This window comes from Cherax quadricarinatus, chromosome 9 (assembly GCF_038502225.1).
Source record: "Cherax quadricarinatus isolate ZL_2023a chromosome 9, ASM3850222v1, whole genome shotgun sequence".
Lineage (NCBI taxonomy): Eukaryota > Metazoa > Arthropoda > Malacostraca > Decapoda > Parastacidae > Cherax > Cherax quadricarinatus.
The window spans coordinates 19,554,147-19,578,060 of NC_091300.1; the positions used below are offsets into that span (position 1 = coordinate 19,554,147).

General features: G+C 44.0%; 1 protein-coding gene across 5 annotated transcripts in view; it reads right to left on the reverse strand.

Annotated features, from left to right (window-relative positions):
• Window positions 1-2,604: 2,604 nt before the first annotated feature.
• The window catches only part of LOC128686103 (low density lipoprotein receptor adapter protein 1), a 66,303-nt gene continuing 44,993 nt past the window's right edge, over window positions 2,605-23,914 (reverse strand). For all 5 annotated transcript variants that reach the window (XM_053772779.2, XM_053772777.2, XM_053772775.2 and 2 more), the window contains exons 2-6: window positions 5,811-5,919; window positions 5,559-5,695; window positions 4,602-4,774; window positions 4,117-4,297; window positions 2,605-3,038 (exon numbers count right to left, since the gene is read on the reverse strand). In XM_053772779.2, coding sequence (XP_053628754.2) covers window positions 2,934-3,038; window positions 4,117-4,297; window positions 4,602-4,774; window positions 5,559-5,695; window positions 5,811-5,907 — 693 coding nt within the window. In that variant the 5' untranslated portion in view covers window positions 5,908-5,919 and the 3' untranslated portion in view covers window positions 2,605-2,933. The remainder of the gene's footprint in view (window positions 3,039-4,116; window positions 4,298-4,601; window positions 4,775-5,558; window positions 5,696-5,810; window positions 5,920-23,914) is intronic.

The window sequence follows — 23,914 nt, forward strand, 5'->3', positions numbered from 1 at the left end:
GGTGGCCATGGTGTGTCTATGAAGTGTATCATGATAGGTGGCGGAACACACCACAGTGGTGCTGATGACAGTGGTGCCTCTAGCTACAAGTAACACTGAGGCTGACAGATGTTCAACGTATTCTTCAGGTGTCTTTGTTCTCTGGCTGACACACTACGTCAAGACCTACGTCATGTTAGATCAGTGGTTGTAGTGGCGCTGATAACAATATTGTGACGTAGATATAAGCGACTTATGAAGAGCTGCTTGACAAACACAGACGATAAAGTTAATAGTGACACAGAAACATCCTTTATCATAACTCAAAAAAAAATGTATAAAACTGATGAAATGTAAGTTACACCGCAGTTCAATGCTTCTCCCAGGTCACTGGAATCTTAGAGAAACCTTCACTTGGTTTCTGTCTTCTCCCAGGTCACTGGAATCTTAGAGAAACCTTCACTTGGTTTCTGTCTTCTCCCAGGTCACTGGAATCTTAGAGAAACCTTCACTTGGTTTCTGTCTTCTCCCAGGTCACTGGAATCTTAGAGAAACCTTCACTTGGTTTCTGTCTTCTCCCAGGTCACTGGAATCTTAGAGAAACCTTCACTTGGTTTCTGTCTTCTCCCAGGTCACTGGAATCTTAGAGAAACCTTCACTTGGTTTCTGTCTTCTCCCAGGTCACTGGAATCTTAGAGAAACCTTCACTTGGTTTCTGTCTTCTCCCAGGTCACTGGAATCTTAGAGAAACCTTCACTTGGTTTCTGTCTTCTCCCAGGTCACTGGAATCTTAGAGAAACCTTCACTTGGTTTCTGTCTTCTCCCAGGTCACTGGAATCTTAGAGAATCCTTCACTTGGTTTCTGTCTTCTCCCAGGTCACTGGAATCTTAGAGAAACCTTCACTTGGTTTCTGTCTTCTCCCAGGTCACTGGAATCTTAGAGAAACCTTCACTTGGTTTCTGTCTTCTCCCAGGTCACTGGAATCTTAGAGAAACCTTCACTTGGTTTCTGTCTTCTCCCAGGTCACTGGAATCTTAGAGAAACCTTCACTTGGTTTCTGTCTTCTCCCAGGTCACTGGAATCTTAGAGAAACCTTCACTTGGTTTCTGTCTTCTCCCAGGTCACTGGAATCTTAGAGAATCCTTCACTTGGTTTCTGTCTTCTCCCAGGTCACTGGAATCTTAGAGAAACCTTCACTTGGTTTCTGTCTTCTCCCAGGTCACTGGAATCTTAGAGAAACCTTCACTTGGTTTCTGTCTTCTCCCAGGTCACTGGAATCTTAGAGAAACCTTCACTTGGTTTCTGTCTTCTCCCAGGTCACTGGAATCTTAGAGAAACCTTCACTTGGTTTCTGTCTTCTCCCAGGTCACTGGAATCTTAGAGAAACCTTCACTTGGTTTCTGTCTTCTCCCAGGTCACTGGAATCTTAGAGAATCCTTCACTTGGTTTCTGTCTTCTCCCAGGTCACTGGAATCTTAGAGAAACCTTCACTTGGTTTCTGTCTTCTCCCAGGTCACTGGAATCTTAGAGAATCCTTCACTTGGTTTCTGTCTTCTCCCAGGTCACTGGAATCTTAGAGAAACCTTCACTTGGTTTCTGTCTTCTCCCAGGTCACTGGAATCTTAGAGAAACCTTCACTTGGTTTCTGTCTTCTCCCAGGTCACTGGAATCTTAGAGAAACCTTCACTTGGTTTCTGTCTTCTCCCAGGTCACTGGAATCTTAGAGAAACCTTCACTTGGTTTCTGTCTTCTACCTGGTCACTGGAATCTTAGAGAAACCTTCACTTGGTTTCTGTCTTCTCCCAGGTCACTGGAATCTTAGAGAAACCTTCACTTGGTTTCTGTCTTCTCCCAGGTCACTGGAATCTTAGAGAATCCTTCACTTGGTTTCTGTCTTCTCCCAGGTCACTGGAATCTTAGAGAAACCTTCACTTGGTTTCTGTCTTCTCCCAGGTCACTGGAATCTTAGAGAATCCTTCACTTGGTTTCTGTCTTCTCCCAGGTCACTGGAATCTTAGAGAAACCTTCACTTGGTTTCTGTCTTCTCCCAGGTCACTGGAATCTTAGAGAAACCTTCACTTGGTTTCTGTCTTCTACCTGGTCACTGGAATCTTAGAGAAACCTTCAACTGGTTTCTTTCTCCTCTTCGCTGCAGGTTTCACAACCTACCACTGGCTTCTCCCTACATCACAAGCAGTGTATGCTACTGGAGATATCTTTCGTGTGTACTTCCGGCCGTCTTCACACCCGCTGTTTCTCCTCACACATTTTTATTCAAAATATTGCTATTTGCCTATTTATTTTTTTTTTATTTTTGTTATTAATATAAAAAATATTTTGTTGTATTTTTTTTAATACTTTGTCAAATTTTATTTAATTCCATCAAATTTATTTCAGTTTTTTTCATTTTCACTTACATTTTCTGTATTTGCTGCGTCATCACCAACATCTCGTACAATTTCCTGTGTTCTCGTTTTCTTTAAACATTGTCTTCCAAATTTCTTTTAACACTGCCTTCCCATTTTCTTTAACCATTGTCTTCCTATTTTCGTCAACCATTGTCTTCCCATTTTCTTTACTGTCTTACCATTTTCTTTAACCATTGTATTCCCATTTTCTTCAAACAGTCTTCCCATTTTCTTTAATTACCGTCTTACCATTTTCTTTAATCACCCTCTTCCAATTTTCTTTAATCGCCCTCTTCCCATTTTCTTTAATCACCCTCTTCCCATTTTCTTTGATCACTGTCTTCTCATTTTCTATTAGCTTTCCCAGTGTTTGTACCTCTTCTGTTTTAATATTTCTCTTCAGTTTCCTGGGCAACTGGTACTCGTCTTCCTGGGCAGCTGGTACTCGTCTTCCTGGGCAGCTGGTACTCGTCTTCCTGGGCAGCTGGTACTCGTCTTCCTGGGCAGCTGGTACTCGTCTTCCTGGGCAGCTGGTATTCGTCCTCCTAGGCCTCAGAGTCTGCTTCCTTGAGGTCGACCTCGATCTCCTCCGGAGAGCGGAGGTCGATAGCGAACTTCTTGGGTTTCTTAACAGCCTTGGTGCCCTTAACCTGCCGGGGGATCAGTGTGTTGGATCAATATTGTGGTGGAGGATCAGTGTGTTGGATCAATAATGTGATGGAGGATCAGCATGTTGGATCAATAATGTGGTGGAGGATTAGTGTGTTGGATCAATAATGTGGTGGAGGATCAGCGTGTGGGATCAATAATGTGGTGGAGGATTAGTGTGTTGGATCAATAATGTGGTGGAGGATCAGTGTGTTGGATCAATAATGTGGTGGAGGATCAGCGTGTTTGATCAATAATGTGGTGGAGGATCAGCGTGTTGGATCAATAATGTGGTGGAGGATTAGTGTGTTGGATCAATAATGTGGTGGAGGATCAGTGTGTTGGATCAATAATGTGGTGAAGAATCAGTGTGTTATGAAAGAATCTGTTGGATCAATAATGTGGTGGAGGATCAGTGTGTTGGATCAATAATGTGGTGGAGGATCAGTGTGTTGGATCAATAATGTGGTGGAGGAGTGTGTTGGATCAGTGTGTTGGATCAATAATGTGGTGGAGGATCAGTGTGTTGGATCAATAATGTGGTGGAGGATCAGCGTGTTGGATCAATAATGTGGTGGAGGATCAGTGTGTTGGATCAATAATGTGGTGGAGGATCAGTGTGTTGGATCAATAATGTGGTGGAGGATCAGTGTGTTGGATCAATAATGTGGTGAAGGATCAGTGTGTTATGAAAGAACCTGTTGGATCAATAATGTGGTGGAGGATCAGTGTGTTGGATCAATAATGTGGTGGAGGATCAGCGTGTTGGATCAATAATGTGGTGGAGGATCAGTGTGTTGGATCAATAATGTGGTGGAGGATCAGTGTATTGGATCAATAATGTGGTGGAGGATCAGTGTGTTGGATCAATAATGTGGTGGAGGATCAGTGTGTTGGATCAATAATGTGGTGGAGGATCAGCGTGTTGGATCAATAATGTGGTGGAGGATCAGTGTGTTGGATCAATAATGTGGTGGAGGATCAGTGTATTGGATCAATAATGTGGTGGAGGATCAGTGTGTTGGATCAATAATGTGGTGGAGGATCAGTGTATTGAATAACTATAATAGGAGCTAGTACCTCCTTGGAGAACTGCTGGAAGGCTTGAGCAAGGGCGAAGGTGAGTCTGCGAGCGTTGTGTCTGGAGTCACAGACGAAGGCGTGACACTGGAAGGGATGATGAGTGTTGATGTTCCCTGACTCTTCCCTCACCACGATCATGGCGAACACTCGGGTGTACACCAAGTCCTGTACACCGTAGCTGTACGTCCACACCACACCACATACACACACACAATTATAAATATATATACACACACGCAAACACATGCATAGACACCCACATATACACAAAACAGAGAAAATAATATATTAGTTTTCAACAGCTATATTTAAAAAAAATAACTGAGTAACAATATTTAATGAGTTCAGCAATTGTAACTAAGGCACTTTGCTGCTTAGAGCACTAAGGCACTTGGGGCACCAAGCCATCTGAGGCACCAAGGCACCTAGGGCCCTGAGCCACCAGAGGCCCCGTGCTATCTTTGGATGCCAAGTGGACGCACCTGATGACATCAATGTTGTAGAAGCCTCCATGAAAGTCCTTGTTAACGTTCTGTGGCATCTCTGTGATGGTGACGCCCTTCTCACTCACCGTCAGCTTGAGGAAGGGCAGCGTCTCTCCAGCCTTCATCTCCTTGGCTCGACCTACCATCTCGTCCACAGGTAGCCTCGTGTGCTGAATAACAAAAACACTTCATTAATAACCCAGAGGCTTAGTGATATATGTAAGACATATGCATCAGTTAGGTATCTTTATTACTAAACGTTTGGCCTACACAGTAGGCTTTATCAGTCGAATACATAAGAGACAAATATATTGACAGTAGCAGCAGTGGGTTGATGGACCGATCACATTATCTTCAATGTGATCGGTCCATCTGTATTCAGCTGACGAAACGTTTCGGGATAAAGATACCTAACTATTGCACATGTGTCATGCTTATATGCTCAGACACCTGTTTGCTGCTAGATGGACAAGGACAACAGGTGTAAGGAAACATGTCGTCGTCTCCACCTACCTCCAGGATCAACCCAGGCTCCTTCGGTCCTCCTTCGAAGACCACTCAAGTGTAAACAAGAGGTAAGACCCAATATGATGCCCAAGAGACCTCCAGTGTTGAGGTAAGACCCACCTTGATGCCTCGGAGATCTCCAGTGCTGAGGTAAGACCCACCTTGATACCCCAGAGATCCCAGTGTCTAGGGGAGACCCACCTTGATACCGCAGAGACCGCCAGTGTCGAGGTAAGACCCACCTTTATACCCCAGATACCTCCAGTGTCGAGGTAAGACCCACCTTTATACCCCAGAGACCTCCAGTGTCGAGGTAAGACCCACCTTTATACCCCAGAGAACTCCAGTGTCGAGGTAAGACCCACCTTGATGCCAGAAATACCTCCAGTGTTGAGGTAAGACAGACCTTGATACCCAAGATACCTCCAGTGTCGAGGTAAGACCCACCTTGATACCCCAGAGACCTCCAGCGTCGCGACGTCCCAGGTACTTGACGACGAACTCCTGAGGAAGCGACTGAGCTGAGGACGACTGTTCCACCTGCTGCTGCTGCTGCTGCTGCTGCTCCACCTGTTGTCTGTTTTCTGTGCAACCCACCATACAGTAATAATAATTATTATTATTATTTATTAATTTAATATCTTTATTATGCATAGCCTGAGGGAAGTTACATACTAGGAGATAAAAGATCATTCTTACCTTTGTTACTCGCTTGTTTGTCATCGAAGCTCAGTTTGCGGATTTCTTTAGTGATCTCCTCTGCTGGAGGCGCTGATGGAGCCTTACTGCCGTTCATCTTGGGCGGTAACTGTGAAGGTGGGGGTGTTGGGGCAGATTACACATCATGGGTCGGATAGATTGGTAGCAGCAGTAGGTGATGGGTGAGCAGCAGCAGGTGATGGGTAGGCAGCAGCAGGTGATGGGTAGGCAGCAGCAGGTGATGGGTGGGCAGCAGGAAAGATAAGAGAGAAGGACATCAGTTAGTGGTCTCTTAAATGACATCAGCTCTTACATCGTAGTGACATCAGCTCTTAAATCGTAGTGACATCACACTTCACAATATATTTTTTTGTGTTAAGTAATATTAATGACAAAATGCAAGAGATGTCAGCGTAATACATAACAGTAACATTTTCAACGATACTTTAACAGTGACCTGAGACAGAACCTGTTATGAAAGAACCTGCTGTGATAGAACCTGTTGTGACAGAACCTGCTGTGACAGAACCTGTTGTGACAGAGCTTGTTGTGACAGAACTTATGACAGAACCTGTTGTGACAGAACTTATGACAGAACCTGTTGTGACAGAACTTATGACAGAACCTGTTGTGACAGAACTTATGACAGAACCTGTTGTGACAGAACCTGTTGTGACAGAACTTATGACAGAACCTGTTGTGACAGAACTTATGACAGAACCTGTTGTGACAGAACTTATGACAGAACCTGTTGTGACAGAACTTATGACAGAACCTGTTGTGACAGAACCTGTTGTGACAGAACCTGTTGTGACAGAACTTGTTGTGACAGAACCTGTTGTGACAGAACCTGTTGTGCCAGAACTTGTTATGACAGAACCTGTTGTGACACAACCTGTTGTGACAGAACTTGTTGTGACAGAACCTGTTGTGACAGAACTTATGACAGAACCTGTTGTGACAGAACCTGTTATGACAGAACCTGTTGTGACAGAACTTATGACAGAACCTGTTGTGACAGAACCTGTTATGACAGAACCTGTTGTGACAGAACCTGTTGTGACAGAACCTGTTGTGACAGAACTTGCTATGACAGAACCTGTTGTGACAGAACCTGTTATGACAGAACCTGTTATGACAGAACCTGTTGTGACAGAACTTGCTATGACAGAACCTGTTGTGACAGAACCTGTTGTGACAGAACTTATGACAGAACCTGTTGTGACAGAACTTGCTATGACAGAACCTGTTGTGACAGAACCTGTTGTGACAGAACTTATGACAGAACCTGTTGTGACAGAACTTATGACAGAACCTGTTGTGACAGAACTTGTTATGACAGAACCTGTTGTGACAGAACCTACAGAACTTGACAGAACCTGGTGTGACAGAACCTGTTGTGACAGAACTTATGACAGAACCTGTTGTGACAGAACTTATGACAGAACCTGTTGTGACAGAACTTGTTATGACAGAACCTGGTGTGACAGAACCTGTTGTGACAGAACCTGTTGTGACAGAACTTGTTATGACAGAACCTGTTGTGACAGAACCTGTTGTGACAGAACCTGTTGTGACAGAACTTGCTATGACAGAACATGTTGTGACAGAACCTGTTGTGACAGAACTTATGACAGAACCTGTTGTGACAGAACTTATGACAGAACCTGTTGTGACAGAACTTATGACAGAACCTGTTGTGACAGAACTTATGACAGAACCTGTTGTGACAGAACCTGTTGTGACAGAACCTGTTGTGACAGAACTTGTTGTGACAGAACCTGTTGTGACAGAACTTGTTATGACAGAACCTGTTGTGACACAACCTGTTGTGACAGAACCTGTTGTGACAGAACTTGTTGTGACAGAACCTGTTGTGACAGAACTTGTTATGACAGAACCTGTTGTGACAGAACCTGTTGTGACAGAACCTGTTGTGACAGAACTTGCTATGACAGAACCTGTTGTGACAGAACCTGTTATGACAGAACCTGTTATGACAGAACCTGTTGTGACAGAACTTGCTATGACAGAACCTGTTGTGACAGAACCTGTTGTGACAGAACTTATGACAGAACCTGTTGTGACAGAACTTGCTATGACAGAACCTGTTGTGACAGAACTTATGACAGAACCTGTTGTGACAGAACTTATGACAGAACCTGTTGTGACAGAACTTGTTATGACAGAACCTGTTGTGACAGAACCTGTTGTGACAGAACCTGTTGTGACAGAACTTGTTATGACAGAACCTGTTGTGACAGAACCTGTTGTGACAGAACTTATGACAGAACCTGTTGTGACAGAACTTATGACAGAACCTGTTGTGACAGAACTTGTTATGACAGAACCTGGTGTGACAGAACCTGTTGTGACAGAACCTGTTGTGACAGAACTTGTTATGACAGAACCTGTTGTGACAGAACCTGTTGTGACAGAACTTGCTATGACAGAACATGTTGTGACAGAACCTGTTGTGACAGAACCTGTTGTGACAGAACTTATGACAGAACCTGTTGTGACAGAACTTATGACAGAACCTGTTGTGACAGAACCTGTTGTGACAGAACCTGTTGTGACAGAACTTATGACAGAACCTGTTGTGACAGAACTTATGACAGAACCTGTTGTGACAGAACTTGTTATGACAGAACCTGTTGTGACAAAACCTGTTGTGACAGAACCTGTTGTGACAGAACCTGTTGTGACAGAACTTGTTATGACAGAACCTGTTGTGACAGAACTTCTTATGACAGAACCTGTTGTGACAGAACCTGTTGTGACAGAACTTGTTATGACAGAACCTGTTGTGACAGAACCTGTTGTGACAGAACTTGTTGTGACAGAACTTGCTATGACAGAACCTGTTGTAACAACCTGTTGTGACAGAATCTGTTGTGACAGAACCTGTTGTGACAGAACCTGTTGTAAAAGAACCTGTTGTAAAAGAACTTGCTATGACAGAACCAGTGGTAGAATCTATGATAAAACCTGTTGTGACAGAACCTGTTATGACAGAATCTGTGGTAGAACCTGTTGTGACAGAACCTGTTATGACAGAATCTGTGGTAGAACCTGTTGTGACAGAACCTGTTATGACAGAATCTGTGGTAGAACCTGTTGTGACAGAACCTGTTATGACAGAATCTGTGGTAGAACCTGTTGTGACAGAACCTGTTGTGACAGACCTCAGACAGAACCTGTTATGACAGAACTCGTCTTCATCAGTTCTAGTCTCACAGGGCAGCTTTAACCCAAACTTCTCTGTGGACTGTCTGATAACCCAGGCTGTTGTTGCCCACAGCCAACAGGTCTATTTAGACCTATTATAATACCCCTTACAGCAATCTATGAAAGCTTCTACTTTTCTTATGGCAGTTTTCTCATACTTGTTTGCAGTAAGTTATAGTGTCGACCCACGGATGTTGATAGAGTGTCCACAGCGCCTTTGCTTTTCATCGGATTTATTTTACAATTCCCCGCATATCTCTCACTCCAAGAGGTTATGGTAGTTTTGTAGAATTTCGATCTGATCCTTAATTATTTTCCATTTATACAATGTTTGGCATACGACTCTCTTCTCCATTCCAGAGTGAACATTCCAGGTGCTATTTTAAAGCGTGCTCATTAGTTTAAATGTTCTCTGTACATTTTCTGATACCATTCTTGTCTTGGATGCAGCTGTAAGTTCTCATTATTCAACTCATCATTTTCCTGACTCCTGGTACATTTATTTTACCGTTTTTTTTTTAATTAATAACGTCGTCTGATATGATTATTTTTAAATGCTTTTATCATTTCATTTCGTTCTAAAAAGCTAACTGTATTTTGCTCCTCTGCTTGTTTGTGCTCTTCGTTCTTTCTGCATCTCAAGAGTTGGAATTTATCACTGATAAACATCATGTTAGTTTCCTTTGTCTAATTGAGGAATGTTGATATTTGTTTGTAGTTATTCCACATTTTCTACTTTAACAACTTTCATCATCATTTTTGTTTGTTCCACAAGATATAATTCAAAGATCTGGTTTGTATTGTTATCTGCATTATGAGGATGAGTCAGGGTAACAAGGGGACGGGGGACCTCCAAACATCAGTTCCAGGAAGGCTCAGTCCCAACAAATGCCAGGTCTTTGTAGATTAAGAAAGGGGAAAAAAGCAAAAACAGGGCATAACCTAGGAGCGAAGCCGCAAATACCAAAGAAATACAAAGGTCTAGGAGTAAACATTATACAAAACATATCTCCAGAGAATCATGTCAACAGTTTTCAAGGACCTTGTATACGACGTTAGTAAGGCCAGTCATTGCATATGAAACATTAGTGTTAATTCCTCACCAGACCAAGGCCCAAAAATTTATAATCAATCTATTCTCGGAACAGAGTGTTACACCAAGAGAATATGCTAATGGAACTGAACATGATAACTGTGGGAGAGAGAAGAACTAGGAAAGACACAATTACGAAGTACAACATACTGATGGAAACTAAGACTGCGTACAGACTATTGTAAATACAAGAACCAGGTACAGGAGAGACGTAGATGGAAGCTGAAACTACAAACGCATCGCATGGATGTAAAAAAAAGTACTTTTTCAGTCTTAGGTTAATAGAGAATTAGAAGGAACTGAATGAGGGAGTGGAGATAACGACCACCATAGTAACTGTATGTGAGGGTACGGTATGACCCGTCAAGCAGTGATGATTGTGAGAGTAACTGGTGATTCCAGGATGGTACCTTGGTGATAGTGAACTAGTGATTCCAGGATGGTACCTTGGTGATAGTGAACTAGTGATTCCAGGATGGTACCTTGGTGATAGTGAACTAGTGATTCCAGGATGGTACCTTGGTGATAGTGAACTAGTGATTCCAGGATGGTACCTTGGTGATAGTGAACTAGTGATTCCAGGATGGTACCTTGGTGATAGTGAACTAGTGATTCCAGGATGGTACCTTGGTGATAGTGAACTAGTGATTCCAGGATGGTACCTTGGTGATAGTGAACTAGTGATTCCAGGATGGTACCTTGGTGATAGTGAACTAGTGATTCCAGGATGGTACCTTGGTGATAGTGAACTAGTGATTCCAGGATGGTACCTTGGTGATAGTGAACTAGTGATTCCAGGATGGTACCTTGGTGATAGTGAACTAGTGATTCCAGGATGGTACCTTGGTGATAGTGAACTAGTGATTCCAGGATGGTACCTTGGTGATAGTGAACTAGTGATTCCAGGATGGTACCTTGGTGATAGTGAACTAGTGATTCCAGGATGGTACCTTGGTGATAGTGAACTAGTGATTCCAGGATGGTACCTTGGTGATAGTGAACTGGTGATTCCAGGATGGTACCTTGGTGATAGTGAACTAGTGATTCCAGGATGGTACCTTGGTGATAGTGAACTGGTGATTCCAGGATGGTACCTTGGTGATAGTGAACTAGTGATTCCAGGATGGTACCTTGGTGATAGTGAACTAGTGATTCCAGGATGGTACCTTGGTGATAGTGAACTAGTGATTCCAGGATGATACCTTGGTGATAGTGAACTAGTGATTCCAGGATGGTACCTTGGTGATAGTGAACTAGTGATTCCAGGATGGTACCTTGGTGATAGTGAACTAGTGATTCCAGGATGGTACCTTGGTGATAGTGAACTAGTGATTCCAGGATGGTACCTTGGTGATGGTTCTGAGCTACTATCACCTTCCACAGATCAAACTTTATAGCCTCCCATTACCAGGATTCAGTGTGACCCTTAAGGGTTTAGCGCTGCTGCTGCAGCAGCACCACCACCAACACCAGAGCAGCAGCACCTTCAGTAGCAGCAGCACTTATATCAGCAGCAGCAGCAACAGTAATAATGCAGCAGCAGTACCTACAGCAGCAGCACCCTCAGCAGCAGCACCCTCAGCAGCAGCACCAGAACCTGCAACAGCACCAGAACCTGCAACAGCACCAGCAGCAGCAGCGCCCTCAGCAGTAGCACCTGCAGCAGCAGCACCCTCAGCAGCAGCACATGCAGTAGCACCAGCACCTGCAACAGCAGCACTTGCAGCAGTAGCACCAATAGCCGCAGCACCTACAACAGCAGCAGCACCAGCACCTGCAGCAGCACCTGCAGCAGCAGCGCCTGCAACAGAGGAAGCACCTGCAGCAGCAGCACCTGCACCTGTAGCACCAGCACCTGCAGCAGCAGCAGTAGCAGCAGCAGCACCTACACCTACAGCAGCAGCAGCACCCGCAGCACTTGCAGCAGTAGTAGCACCTACAGCTGCAGCAGCACCAGCAGTACCAACACCAGCACCTGCAGCAGCAGCACCGCTAACAAGCACAAGTAATGGTGCTGGTTCTATCTTACTGTTACCTCAAAGGTCACTTGTCCTCTGTTTTTGCACGTTCCACTTCCTTTCCTGTTTCTTATACATTATATATGCTTATCATACTTTGTCCTGTCTTGTCTTTATATAACGGATTTTACTGCTTTATTTTTAATTAAAATAATTATTCTAAATATAGTTATTCTCTCTATCTTACTCAGTCTGTGACTTTGCATCTATTTTTTTATAGTTTCTTGATATCTTCTTCGTTACTCTTCATCCATCTTCGTTTGTTACATTGTATCCATCTATCTCACGTTTTTTATATAAATTATTCAGTGTAGTTACTTTTGTGTTCCATTCTTTGTTCCTTTCGTTTACATTTGTGTTCCATTCTTTGTTCCTTTCGTTTATATTTGTGTTCCATTCTTTGTTCCTTTCATTTACATTTGTGTTCCTTTCTTTGTTCCTTTCGTTTACATTTGTGTTCCATTCTTTGTTCCTCTCGTTTACATTTGTGTTCCATTCTTTGATTCTTTCGTTTGCATTTGTGTTCCATTCTTTGTTCCTTTTGTTTACATTTGTGTTCCATTCTTTGTTCTTTTCGTTTACATTTGTGTTCCATTCTTTGTTCCTTTCGTTTACATGTAGGTTTCATTCTTTGTTCCTTTCATTTACATGTATGTTCCATTCTTTGTTCCTTTCGTTTACATTTGTGTTCCATTCTTTGTTCCTTTCATTTACATTTGTGTTCCATTCTTTGTTCCTTTCGTTTACATTTGTGTTCCATTCTTTGTTCCTTTCGTTTACATTTGTGTTCCATTCTTTGTTTCTTTTGTTTACATTTGTGTTCCATTCTTTGTTTCTTTTGTTTACATTTGTGTTGCATTCTTTGTTTCTTTTCATTTACATTTCACTTATTATTCATTTATTCCCACCTCTTTTATATGTGTTATATGTGTGGCAACACTGTACCATTGTGTGTAGTAACACTGTACCATTGTGTGTGTGGTAACACTGTACTATTGTGTGGTAATACTGTACCATTGTGTGTATGTGTGGTAACACTGTACTATTGTGTGTGGTAACACTGTATCACTGTGTGCGTGGTAACACTGTAAAAATGCGTGTGGTAACACTGAACCATTGTGTGTGGTAACACTGTATCATTGTGTGTGTGATAACACTGTACCATTGTGTGTGTGGTAACACTGTACCAATGTGTGTTGTAACACTGCACCATTGTGTGTGTGGTAACGCTGTACCATTGTGTGTGTGTGGTAACACTGTACCATTATGTGTGTGGTAACACTGTACCATTGTGTGTGTGGTAACACTGTACTATTGTGTGTGTGGTAACACTGTACCACTGTGTGTGTGGTAACACTGTACCATTGTGTGTGGTAACACTGTATCACTGTGTGCGTGGTAACACTGTAAAAATGTGTGATAACACTGTACCAATGTGCGTGCTAACACTGAACCATTGTGTGTGTGGTAACACTGTAACATTGTGTGTGTGATAACACTGAACCATTGTGTGTGTGGTAACACTGTACAAATGTGTGTTGTAACACTGCACCATTGTGTGTGTGGTAACACTGTACAATTGTGTGTGTGGTAACACTGTACCATTATGTGTGTGGTAACACTGTACCATTGTGTGTGTGGTAACACTGTACTATTGTGTGTGTGGTAACACTGTACCATTGTGTGTGTGGTAACACTGTACCATTGTGTGGTAACACTGTATCACTGTGTGTGTGTGGTAACACTGTACCAATGTGCGTGCTAACACTGAACCATTGTGTGTGTGGTAACACTGCAACATTGTGTGTGTGATAACACTGTACCATTGTGTGTGTGGTAACACTGTACCAATGTGTGTGGTAACACTGAACTATTGTGTGTGTGGTAACACTGTACCACTGTGTGTGTGATAACACTGTACCATTGTGTGGTAACACTATCACTGTGTGTGTATGGTAACACTGTACCAATGTGCGTGCTAACACTGAACCATTGTGTGTGTGGTAACACTGTAACATTGTGTGTGTGATAACACTGTACCATTGTGTGTGTGGTAACACTGTACCAATGTGTGTGGTAACACTGAACTATTGTGTGTGTGGTAACACTGTACCATTGTGTGTGTGATAACACTGTACCATTGTGTGTGGTAACACTGTACCATTGTGTGTGTGGTAACACTGTACCATTGTGTGTGGTAACGCTGTACCATTGTGTGTGGTAACACTGTACCATTGTGTGTGTGGTAACACTGTACCATTGTGTGTATGATAACACTGCACCATTGTGTGTGTGGTAACACTGTACCATTGTGTGTGGTAACACTGCACTATTGTGTGTGTGTGTGGTAACACTGTACCATTGTGTGTGTGTGGTAACACTGTACCATTGTGTGTGTGGTAACACTGTGCCATTGTGTGTGGTAACATTGTACCATTGTGTGTGTGGTAACACTGTACCAATGTGTGTGGTAACACTGAACTATTGTGTGTGTAGTAACACTGTACCATTGTGTGTGTGATAACACTGTACCATTGTGTGTGTGTGGCAACACTGTACCATTGTGTGTGGTAACACTGCACCATTGTGTGTGTGGTAACACTGTACCATTGTGTGTGTGTTGTAACACTGCACCATTGTGTGTGTGGAAACACTGCACCATTGTGTGTGTGGTAACACTGTACCATTGTGTGTGTGGTAACACTGTACCATTGTGTGTGTGATAACACTGCACTATTGTGTGTGTGATAACACTGTACCACTGTGTGTGGTAACACTGCACTATTGTGTGTGCGTGGTAACACTGTGCCATTGTGTGTGTGATAACACTGTACCATTGTGTGTGTGTGGTAACACTGTACCATTGTGTGTGTGGTAACACTGTACCATTGTGTGTGCGGTAACACTGCACCATTGTGTGTATAGTAACACTGTACCATTGTGTGTGTGGTAACACTGTACCATTGTGTCTGTGGTAACACTGTAACATTGTGTGTGTGGTAACTCTGTACCACTGTGTGTGTGGTAACACTGCACCATTGTGTGTGGTAACACTGTACTTTGTGTGTGGTAACACTGCACCATGGTGTGTGTGGTAACACTATACCATTGTGTGTGTGGTAACACTGTAACATTGTGTGTGTGGTAACACTGTACCAATGTGCGTGCTAACACTGAACCATTGTGTGTGTGGCAACACTGTAACATTGTGTGTGTGATAACACTATACCATTGTGTGTGTGGTTACACTGTACCAATGTGTGTGATAACACTGAACTATTGTGTGTGGTAACACTGTACCATTGTGTGTGTGATAACACTGTACCATTGTGTGTGGTAACACTGTACCATTGTGTGTGGTAACACTGCACCATTGTGTGTGTGGTAACACTGTACCATTGTGTGTGGTAACACTGTACCATTGTGTGTGTGGTAACACTGTACCATTGTGTGTGATAACACTGCACCATTGTGTGTGTGGTAACACTGTACCATTGTGTGTGGTAACACTGCACTATTGTGTGTGTGTGGTAACACTGTACCATTGTGTGTGGTAACACTGTATCATTATGTGTGGTAACACTGTACCATTGTGTGTGGTAACACTGCACAATTGTGTGTGGTACCATTGTGTGTGGTAACACTGCACAATTGTGTGTGGTAACACTGCACCAGTGTGTGTGGTAACACTGCACCAGTGTGTTTTGTGTGTGTGTGTGTGTGTACTCACCTATTTGTACTCACCTATTTGTGGTTGCAGGGGTCGAGTCCTAGCTCCTGGCCCCGCCTCTTCACCGGTTGCTACTAGACCCTCTCTCTCCCCGCTCCATGAGCTTTATCAAACCTGTGTGTGTGTGTGTGTGTGTGTGTGTGTGTGTGTGGTAACACTATCATAAGTGGAGTGAGATGTGGGTCGTGATATATGTATACACAGGGAATTAGACATACATGTTCAGATATACCTGTCCCCCCCATCCCGCATGGAACCCCCCCCCCAGCTTCCTGTGAGGGAGAAAAACCGATGGATGTAGGATGAGGGAGATAACGTGTAGTGTTAGTGAGGGTGGGAGGCTGACGGGGATGTAGGGTAAGGGAGATAGTGTGTATTGTTGGTGAGGGAGACTGACCAACATGGCCCTGCCATCTGTCGACATATACGGTGAGAGGGGAAATTGAGAGGGAAATATGTAGGGTGAGGGAGATAAGAAGAGGGCGAGGTATATAAGGTGAGGGAGAGGGTCAGGGTGGAGGCCAGCTCACATATACAATGACTTCCTAACGTGGAAGAAGAAAATTGGCATAATATAAGGTGCCAGAGGCTCCCTAATTTTAGCACCGACGCGTATTAGTCTGGCGACAACCCTATCTATGAGACCACTGCCCTGACTAAACTACTACTACCACCAGTACCACAACCACCACTATTACCTCACCACCACTACACCACCACTACTACACCACCACTACTCCACCATTACTACTCCACCACCACTGAAGTGAAGGAGGAAGTGTGAGAATGAATAAGTTTAACTAGTGATACATCACAAGGTTTAATGTAACTAGTGATGCATCACTAGTAACTAGTAGTGGGGCCTCAACTGCTTCTGATAAACAAATGATATAACTGATAGGATGGAATCTTACATGTCCGTGTCTCCTGACACTGTCAAACTAATAAAACTGATCAACCTGCAGAGTACGAAATATGTAGAGGACTTGGATAGGCTTTTTTTTAAAATGTCGTCACAGATCACTAATGGAGTTGAAGCCATATAAATACAAAGTAAGTAAGGAGGATCGGAAAGGGAGAAGAAACGATAAAAATGGAATATAACTTATGAGTAAAGACGAAACTTCTCGTATCACATAACAAAATGACCTGGGAGTGGGCACCATGACTAACATATCACCGGCTACGTACTGAAATTGGTACCATGATCCTCATACGTCACACCAGTAATCCCAGAACGCCATTCAGAAACTTAAAAAAAAAGAGGAATAATTTAGGGCATATTATAGGCGACGTGTACGAGGCCATTACGTACAAACAAGCATGTTCGACATTTGACTAGCCCTGAAGGTTTAAAGCACAGGGAGGCTATAACACAACTGAACCAGATCATAAAAATAAGAAGAACCAGTAGAGACATGACAACATAGAACATACAACGCTAGTGAATTGTCATGACGGATGGGCGGCACAGACTAATAAATGATATCTGATAATTCTGATGAGCCAGTTTAGTGGAGGAGGATCGAGTTATTAATCCTCCACCACTTCTTGTGCCCAGCGTAATTTATGATAATATTCATCAGAGTGGTTGGGAAATGGAATGGGATGAGAAAGTGGAGGAAGCCAACTCCATACACAGTTTGAAGAATAGGCACGATATGGCAATGGCAGACGAAGCCATGAACCATTGTCACCGGGTGACTATCTTAAGAGGCGGGGCCAGGAGCTGAGGCTCAACCCCCTCCCCATAACACAACACAGTGAATGCAAGTGAAAATAATTCTTCTCATTTTAAATTTCTGAGTCTGACATTTACAACATGAGTTGAAATTTCCGCCGCCCACGTTCACTGTTTACCTCCTTCCACGCCCACAGTCACACCCACACCCATGGTCACGCCCACGTTCACTATTTACCTCCTTCCCTGCCCAGTCACACCCACACCCATGGTCATGTCCACGTTCACTGTTTACCTCCTTCCCCGCCCATAGTCATGCAGCGGTCACACCCACAATCATCTCGTATTCACAATCATATCCACGGTGAGAACACACACACACACACACGACTTAGACTTAACATGTCTAACAACAATTCCATAGACTAACTTCTGGACCATCAAGGCAATCAAACAGCTTGCTTGAGCAATGTGACGACCCATTCACTGAACAGCAATAATGTTGGAAGCAGCAGAGAACAGCACAGTGTCAGGCAAGGAACAAGGAGTGGATAACGATCCCTAACTGTGGACCTTCAACAGATCCTACACCAAAGGCATAAAACTCCCTTGTTACTGAAATTGAGTTCAGAAATTCCAATTCCCTGGCTAGGACAGTGCGTAGATGCCAAAATAAATATAGGTCTAGAATTGAACTTGGGACCAGAGATATAGAGCATGACTCCATGACACAACCTCTGAAAATTTAAAAAATCAATAAGTCTAAATAATACTCTGTGAATAGAGTTACACAGAGTTACGAGATGTATGTCCAGGCTCACCATCAGACATACTCTACCAAAAACAGTCTAAATGACATGAGCTGAAAGAACAGAGACGAGATTATTATTATTATTACAATCAACGGGAAGCGCTAAACCTGTAGGATTAAACAGCACCTGTGGGGGGATGGAAAGTATTCAGGCTTAATTCAGGGAACCGAACAGTGAGCCAATTCCCTAGATCAAGAGCCCCTCACCAGCATAAGGAACCTTCCTTGAGGGAATAGAGAGATAAGATGTTTCTGCCATAAGCAGCAGTGAGCGAGAGAGAGCGAGAAACAGGGATGCAGACCTGACATCAGGTGACTCGTACTAGGTTGTGCCTAACAAAAACAATAAAACAAGCGAGCAGGTAGTTCGCAGAGTGCTGACAACCAATCATAACTCTCTATCAGTGAGCACAATTAGAGGTGTAGTTGTTACATCCTACCTACCTACATAACTTAATATAATATGTCAAATAATAATATAAAGCATGAAATTTTCATTTTGCCCATTAGTAAAAACATCAGCAACATAAAATTTTATGAAAAGACAATATCTATATATATATATATATATATATATATATATATATATATATATATATATATATATATATATATATATATATATATATATATATATATATATATATATACAAATTATTTACTGCGTCCCTTCTCTGAAGTCGCAACACACACACACAGTCCTAGGGCCGGTATTGTTTCTGTTATATGTGAATGACTTGACGGAAGGGCGTGAGGATCAGGTAGAACTACAAAGGGATCTGGACAGGCTGCAAGCCTGGTCCAAGAACTGGCTCCTGGAATTTAATCCTACCAAGTGCAAAGTCATGAAGATTGGGGAAGGTCAAAGAACACTGCAGACAGAGCACAGGCTAGAGGAGCCAAAGACTGCAAATCTCACTCAAGGAAAAAGAGATCTTGGGGTGAGTATAATACCGAGCACATCTCCTGAGGCACACATCAACCAAATAACTGCTGCAGCATATGGGCGCCTGGCAAACCTAAGAATAGTGTTTCGACTTCTCAGTAAGGAATCGTTCAAGACTCTGTACACCGTGTGCGTCAGGCCCATATTGGAGTATGCAGCAGCTTGACCAGGTGCATACACACCAGGTGTATACACCTGACCAGGCGTATACACACCTGGCCATGCACATCAAGAAATTAGAGAAAGTGCAAAGGTTTGCAACAAGGCTAGTCCTAGAGCTAAAGGGTATGTCCTACGAGAAGAAGTTAAAGGAAATCAACCTGACGACACTGGAGGATAGGAGAGACAGGGGGATATGATAATGACGTATAAAATACTGAAAGGAATTGACAAAGTGGACAGACAGAATGTTCCAGAGATGGGACACAGCAACAAAGGGTCTCAATTGGAAGTTTGAAGACGCATATGAGTCACAGGGATGTTAGGAAGTATTTCTTCAGCCATAGAGCTGTCAACAAGTAGAACAATGTGGAGAGTGAAGTAGTGGAGGCAGGGTTAATATATAGTTTTAAGAAGAGATACGATAAAGCTCATGGAACAGGGAGAGAGTGGACCTATTAGTGACCAGCAAACAGTTGGGTCCCAGAGCTGTGAATCGACTCCTGCAACCACAGATAGGTAAATACACCAGCCTCCCCACACACGCACACACATATCACACAAATTTCTCGAAACAGGAGAAGTGTCTGTTGACAAGTGCCTTTGACAGCTGGTAACTAACACACACCAGAAAAGCTACTCTGTCGACAAGTGGTAACTAACCAGGGTCACACATACAGTCGCCACCACACACAGTCACCACCTCACATATAGTCACCACCACACATACAGTCACCACCACACATACAGTCACCATCACACATATAGTCACTACCACACATATAGTCACCACCACACAGTCACCACCACACATACAGTCACCAACACACATAGTCACCACAACACATATAGTCACCACCACACATACAGTCACCACCACACATACAGTCACCACCACACATACAGTCACCACCACACATACAGTCACCACCACACATATAGTCACCACCACACATACAGTCACCATCACACATACAGTCACCACCACACATACAGTCACCACCACACATACAGTCACTACCACACATACAGTCACCATCACACATACAGTCACAACCACACATACAGTCACAACCACACATATAGTCACCACCACACATACAGTCACCACCAAACATATACTCACCACCACACATAGTCACCACCGCACATATAGTCACCACCACACATACAGTCACCACCACACATACAGTCACCACCACACATATAGTCACCACCAAATATTTAGTCACCACCACACATACAGTCACCACCACACATACAGTCACCACCACACATACAGTCACCACCACACATACAGTCACCACCACACATACAGTCACCACCACACATACAGTCACCACCACACATACAGTCACCACCACACATACAGTCACCACCACACATACAGTCACCACCACACATACAGTCACCACCACACATACAGTCACCACCACACATACAGTCACCACCACACATACAGTCACCACCACACATACAGTCACCACCACACATACAGTCACCACCACACATACAGTCACCACCACACATACAGTCACCACCACACATACAGTCACCACCACACATACAGTCACCACCACACATACAGTCACCACCACACATACAGTCACCACCACACATACAGTCACCACCACACATACAGTCACCACCACACATACAGTCACCACCACACATACAGTCACCACCACACATACAGTCACCACCACACATACAGTCACCACCACACATACAGTCACCACCACACATACAGTCACCACCACACACAGTCACCACCACTCATACATACCAGTCACCACCACACATACAGTCACCACCACACATACAGTCACCACCACACACACAGTCACCACCACACATACAGTCATCACCACACATACAGTCACCACCACACATACAGTCACCACCACACATACAGTCACCACCAAACATACAGTCACAACCACTCATACAGTCACCACCACACATACAGTCACCACCACACATACAGTCACCACCACACATACAGTCACCACCACACATACAGTCACCACCACACATAGTCACCACCACACATACAGTCACCACCACACATACAGTCACAACCACTCATACAGTCACCACCACACATACAGTCACCACCACACATAGTCACCACCACACATACAGTCACCACCACACATCAGTCACCACCACACATACAGTCACCACCACACATACAGTCACCACCACACATACAGTCACCACCAAACATACAGTACAGTCACCACCACACATACAGTCACCACCACACATACAGTCACCACCACACATACAGTCACCACCACACATACAGTCACCACCACACATACAGTCACCACCACACATACAGTCACCACCACACATACAGTCACCACCACACATACAGTCACCACCACACATACAGTCACCACCACACATACAGTCACCACCACTCATACAGTCACCACCACACATACAGTCACCACCACACATACAGTCACCACCACACATACAGTCACCACCACACATACAGTCACCACCACACATACAGTCACCACCACACATACAGTCACCACCACACATAGTCACCACCGCACATATAGTCACCACACCATACAGTCATACAGTCACCACCACTCATACAGTCACCACCACACATACAGTCACCACCACACATACAGTCACCACCACACATACAGTCACCACCACATACAGTCACATACAGTCACAACCACTACAGTCACCAATACACATAGAGTCACCACCACACATACAGTTACACCACCACACATACAGTCACACCACTCATACATACAGTCACCACCACACATACAGTCACCACCACACATACAGTCACACCACACATACAGTCATCACCACACATACAGTCACCACCACACATACAGTCACCACCACACATACAGTCACCACCACACATACAGTCACCACCACACATACAGTCACCACCACCACCACACATACAGTCACCACCACACATACAGTCACCACCACACATACAGTCACCACCACACATACAACACACTCATACAGTCACCACCATACACATACAGTCACCACCACACATACAGTCACCATCACACATACAGTCACCACCACACATACAGTCACCACCACACATACAGTCACCACCACACATACAGTCACCACCAAACATACAGTCACAACCACTCATACAGTCACCACCACACATACAGTCACCACCACACATACAGTCACCACCACACATACAGTCACCACCACACATACAGTCACCACCACACATACAGTCACCACCACACATAAACCACACATATACAGTCACCACCACACATACAGTCACAACCACTCATACAGTCACCACCACACATACAGTCACCACCACACATACAGTCACCACCACACATACAGTCACCACCACACATACAGTCACCACCACACATACAGTCACCACCACACATAGTCACCACCACACATACAGTCACAACCACTCATACAGTCACCACCACTCATACAGTCACCACCACTCATACAGTCACCACCACTCATACAGTCACCACCACACATACAGTCACCACCACACATAGTCACCACCACACATACAGTCACCACCACTCATACAGTCACCACCACTCATACAGTCACCACCACACATACAGTCACAACCACACATACAGTCACAACCACTCATACAGTCACCACCACTCATACAGTCACCACCACTCATACAGTCACCACCACTCATACAGTCACCACCACACATGCAGTCACCACCACACATACAGTCACCACCACACATAGTCACCACCACACATACAGTCACCACCACACATACAGTCACCACCACTCATACAGTCACCACCACTCATACAGTCACCACCACTCATACAGTCACCACCACACATACAGTCACCACCACACATACAGTCACCACCACACATACAGTCACCACCACACATACAGTCACCACCACATATACAGTCACCACCACACATACAGTCACCACCACACATAGTCACCACCACACATACAGTCACAACCACTCATACAGTCACCACCACACATACAGTCACCACCACACATACAGTCACCACCACACATACAGTCACCACCACACATACAGTCACCACCACACATACAGTCACCACCAGTCATACAGTCACCACCACTCATACAGTCACCACCACTCATACAGTCACCACCACACATACAGTCACCACCACACATACAGTCACCACCACACATACAGTCACCACCACACATACAGTCACCACCACACATACAGTCACCACCACACATACAGTCACCACCACACATACAGTCACCACCACACATACAGTCACCACCACACATACAGTCACCACCAGTCATACAGTCACCACCACTCATACAGTCACCACCACACATACAGTCACCACCACACATAGTCACAACCACACATACAGTCACCACCACACATACA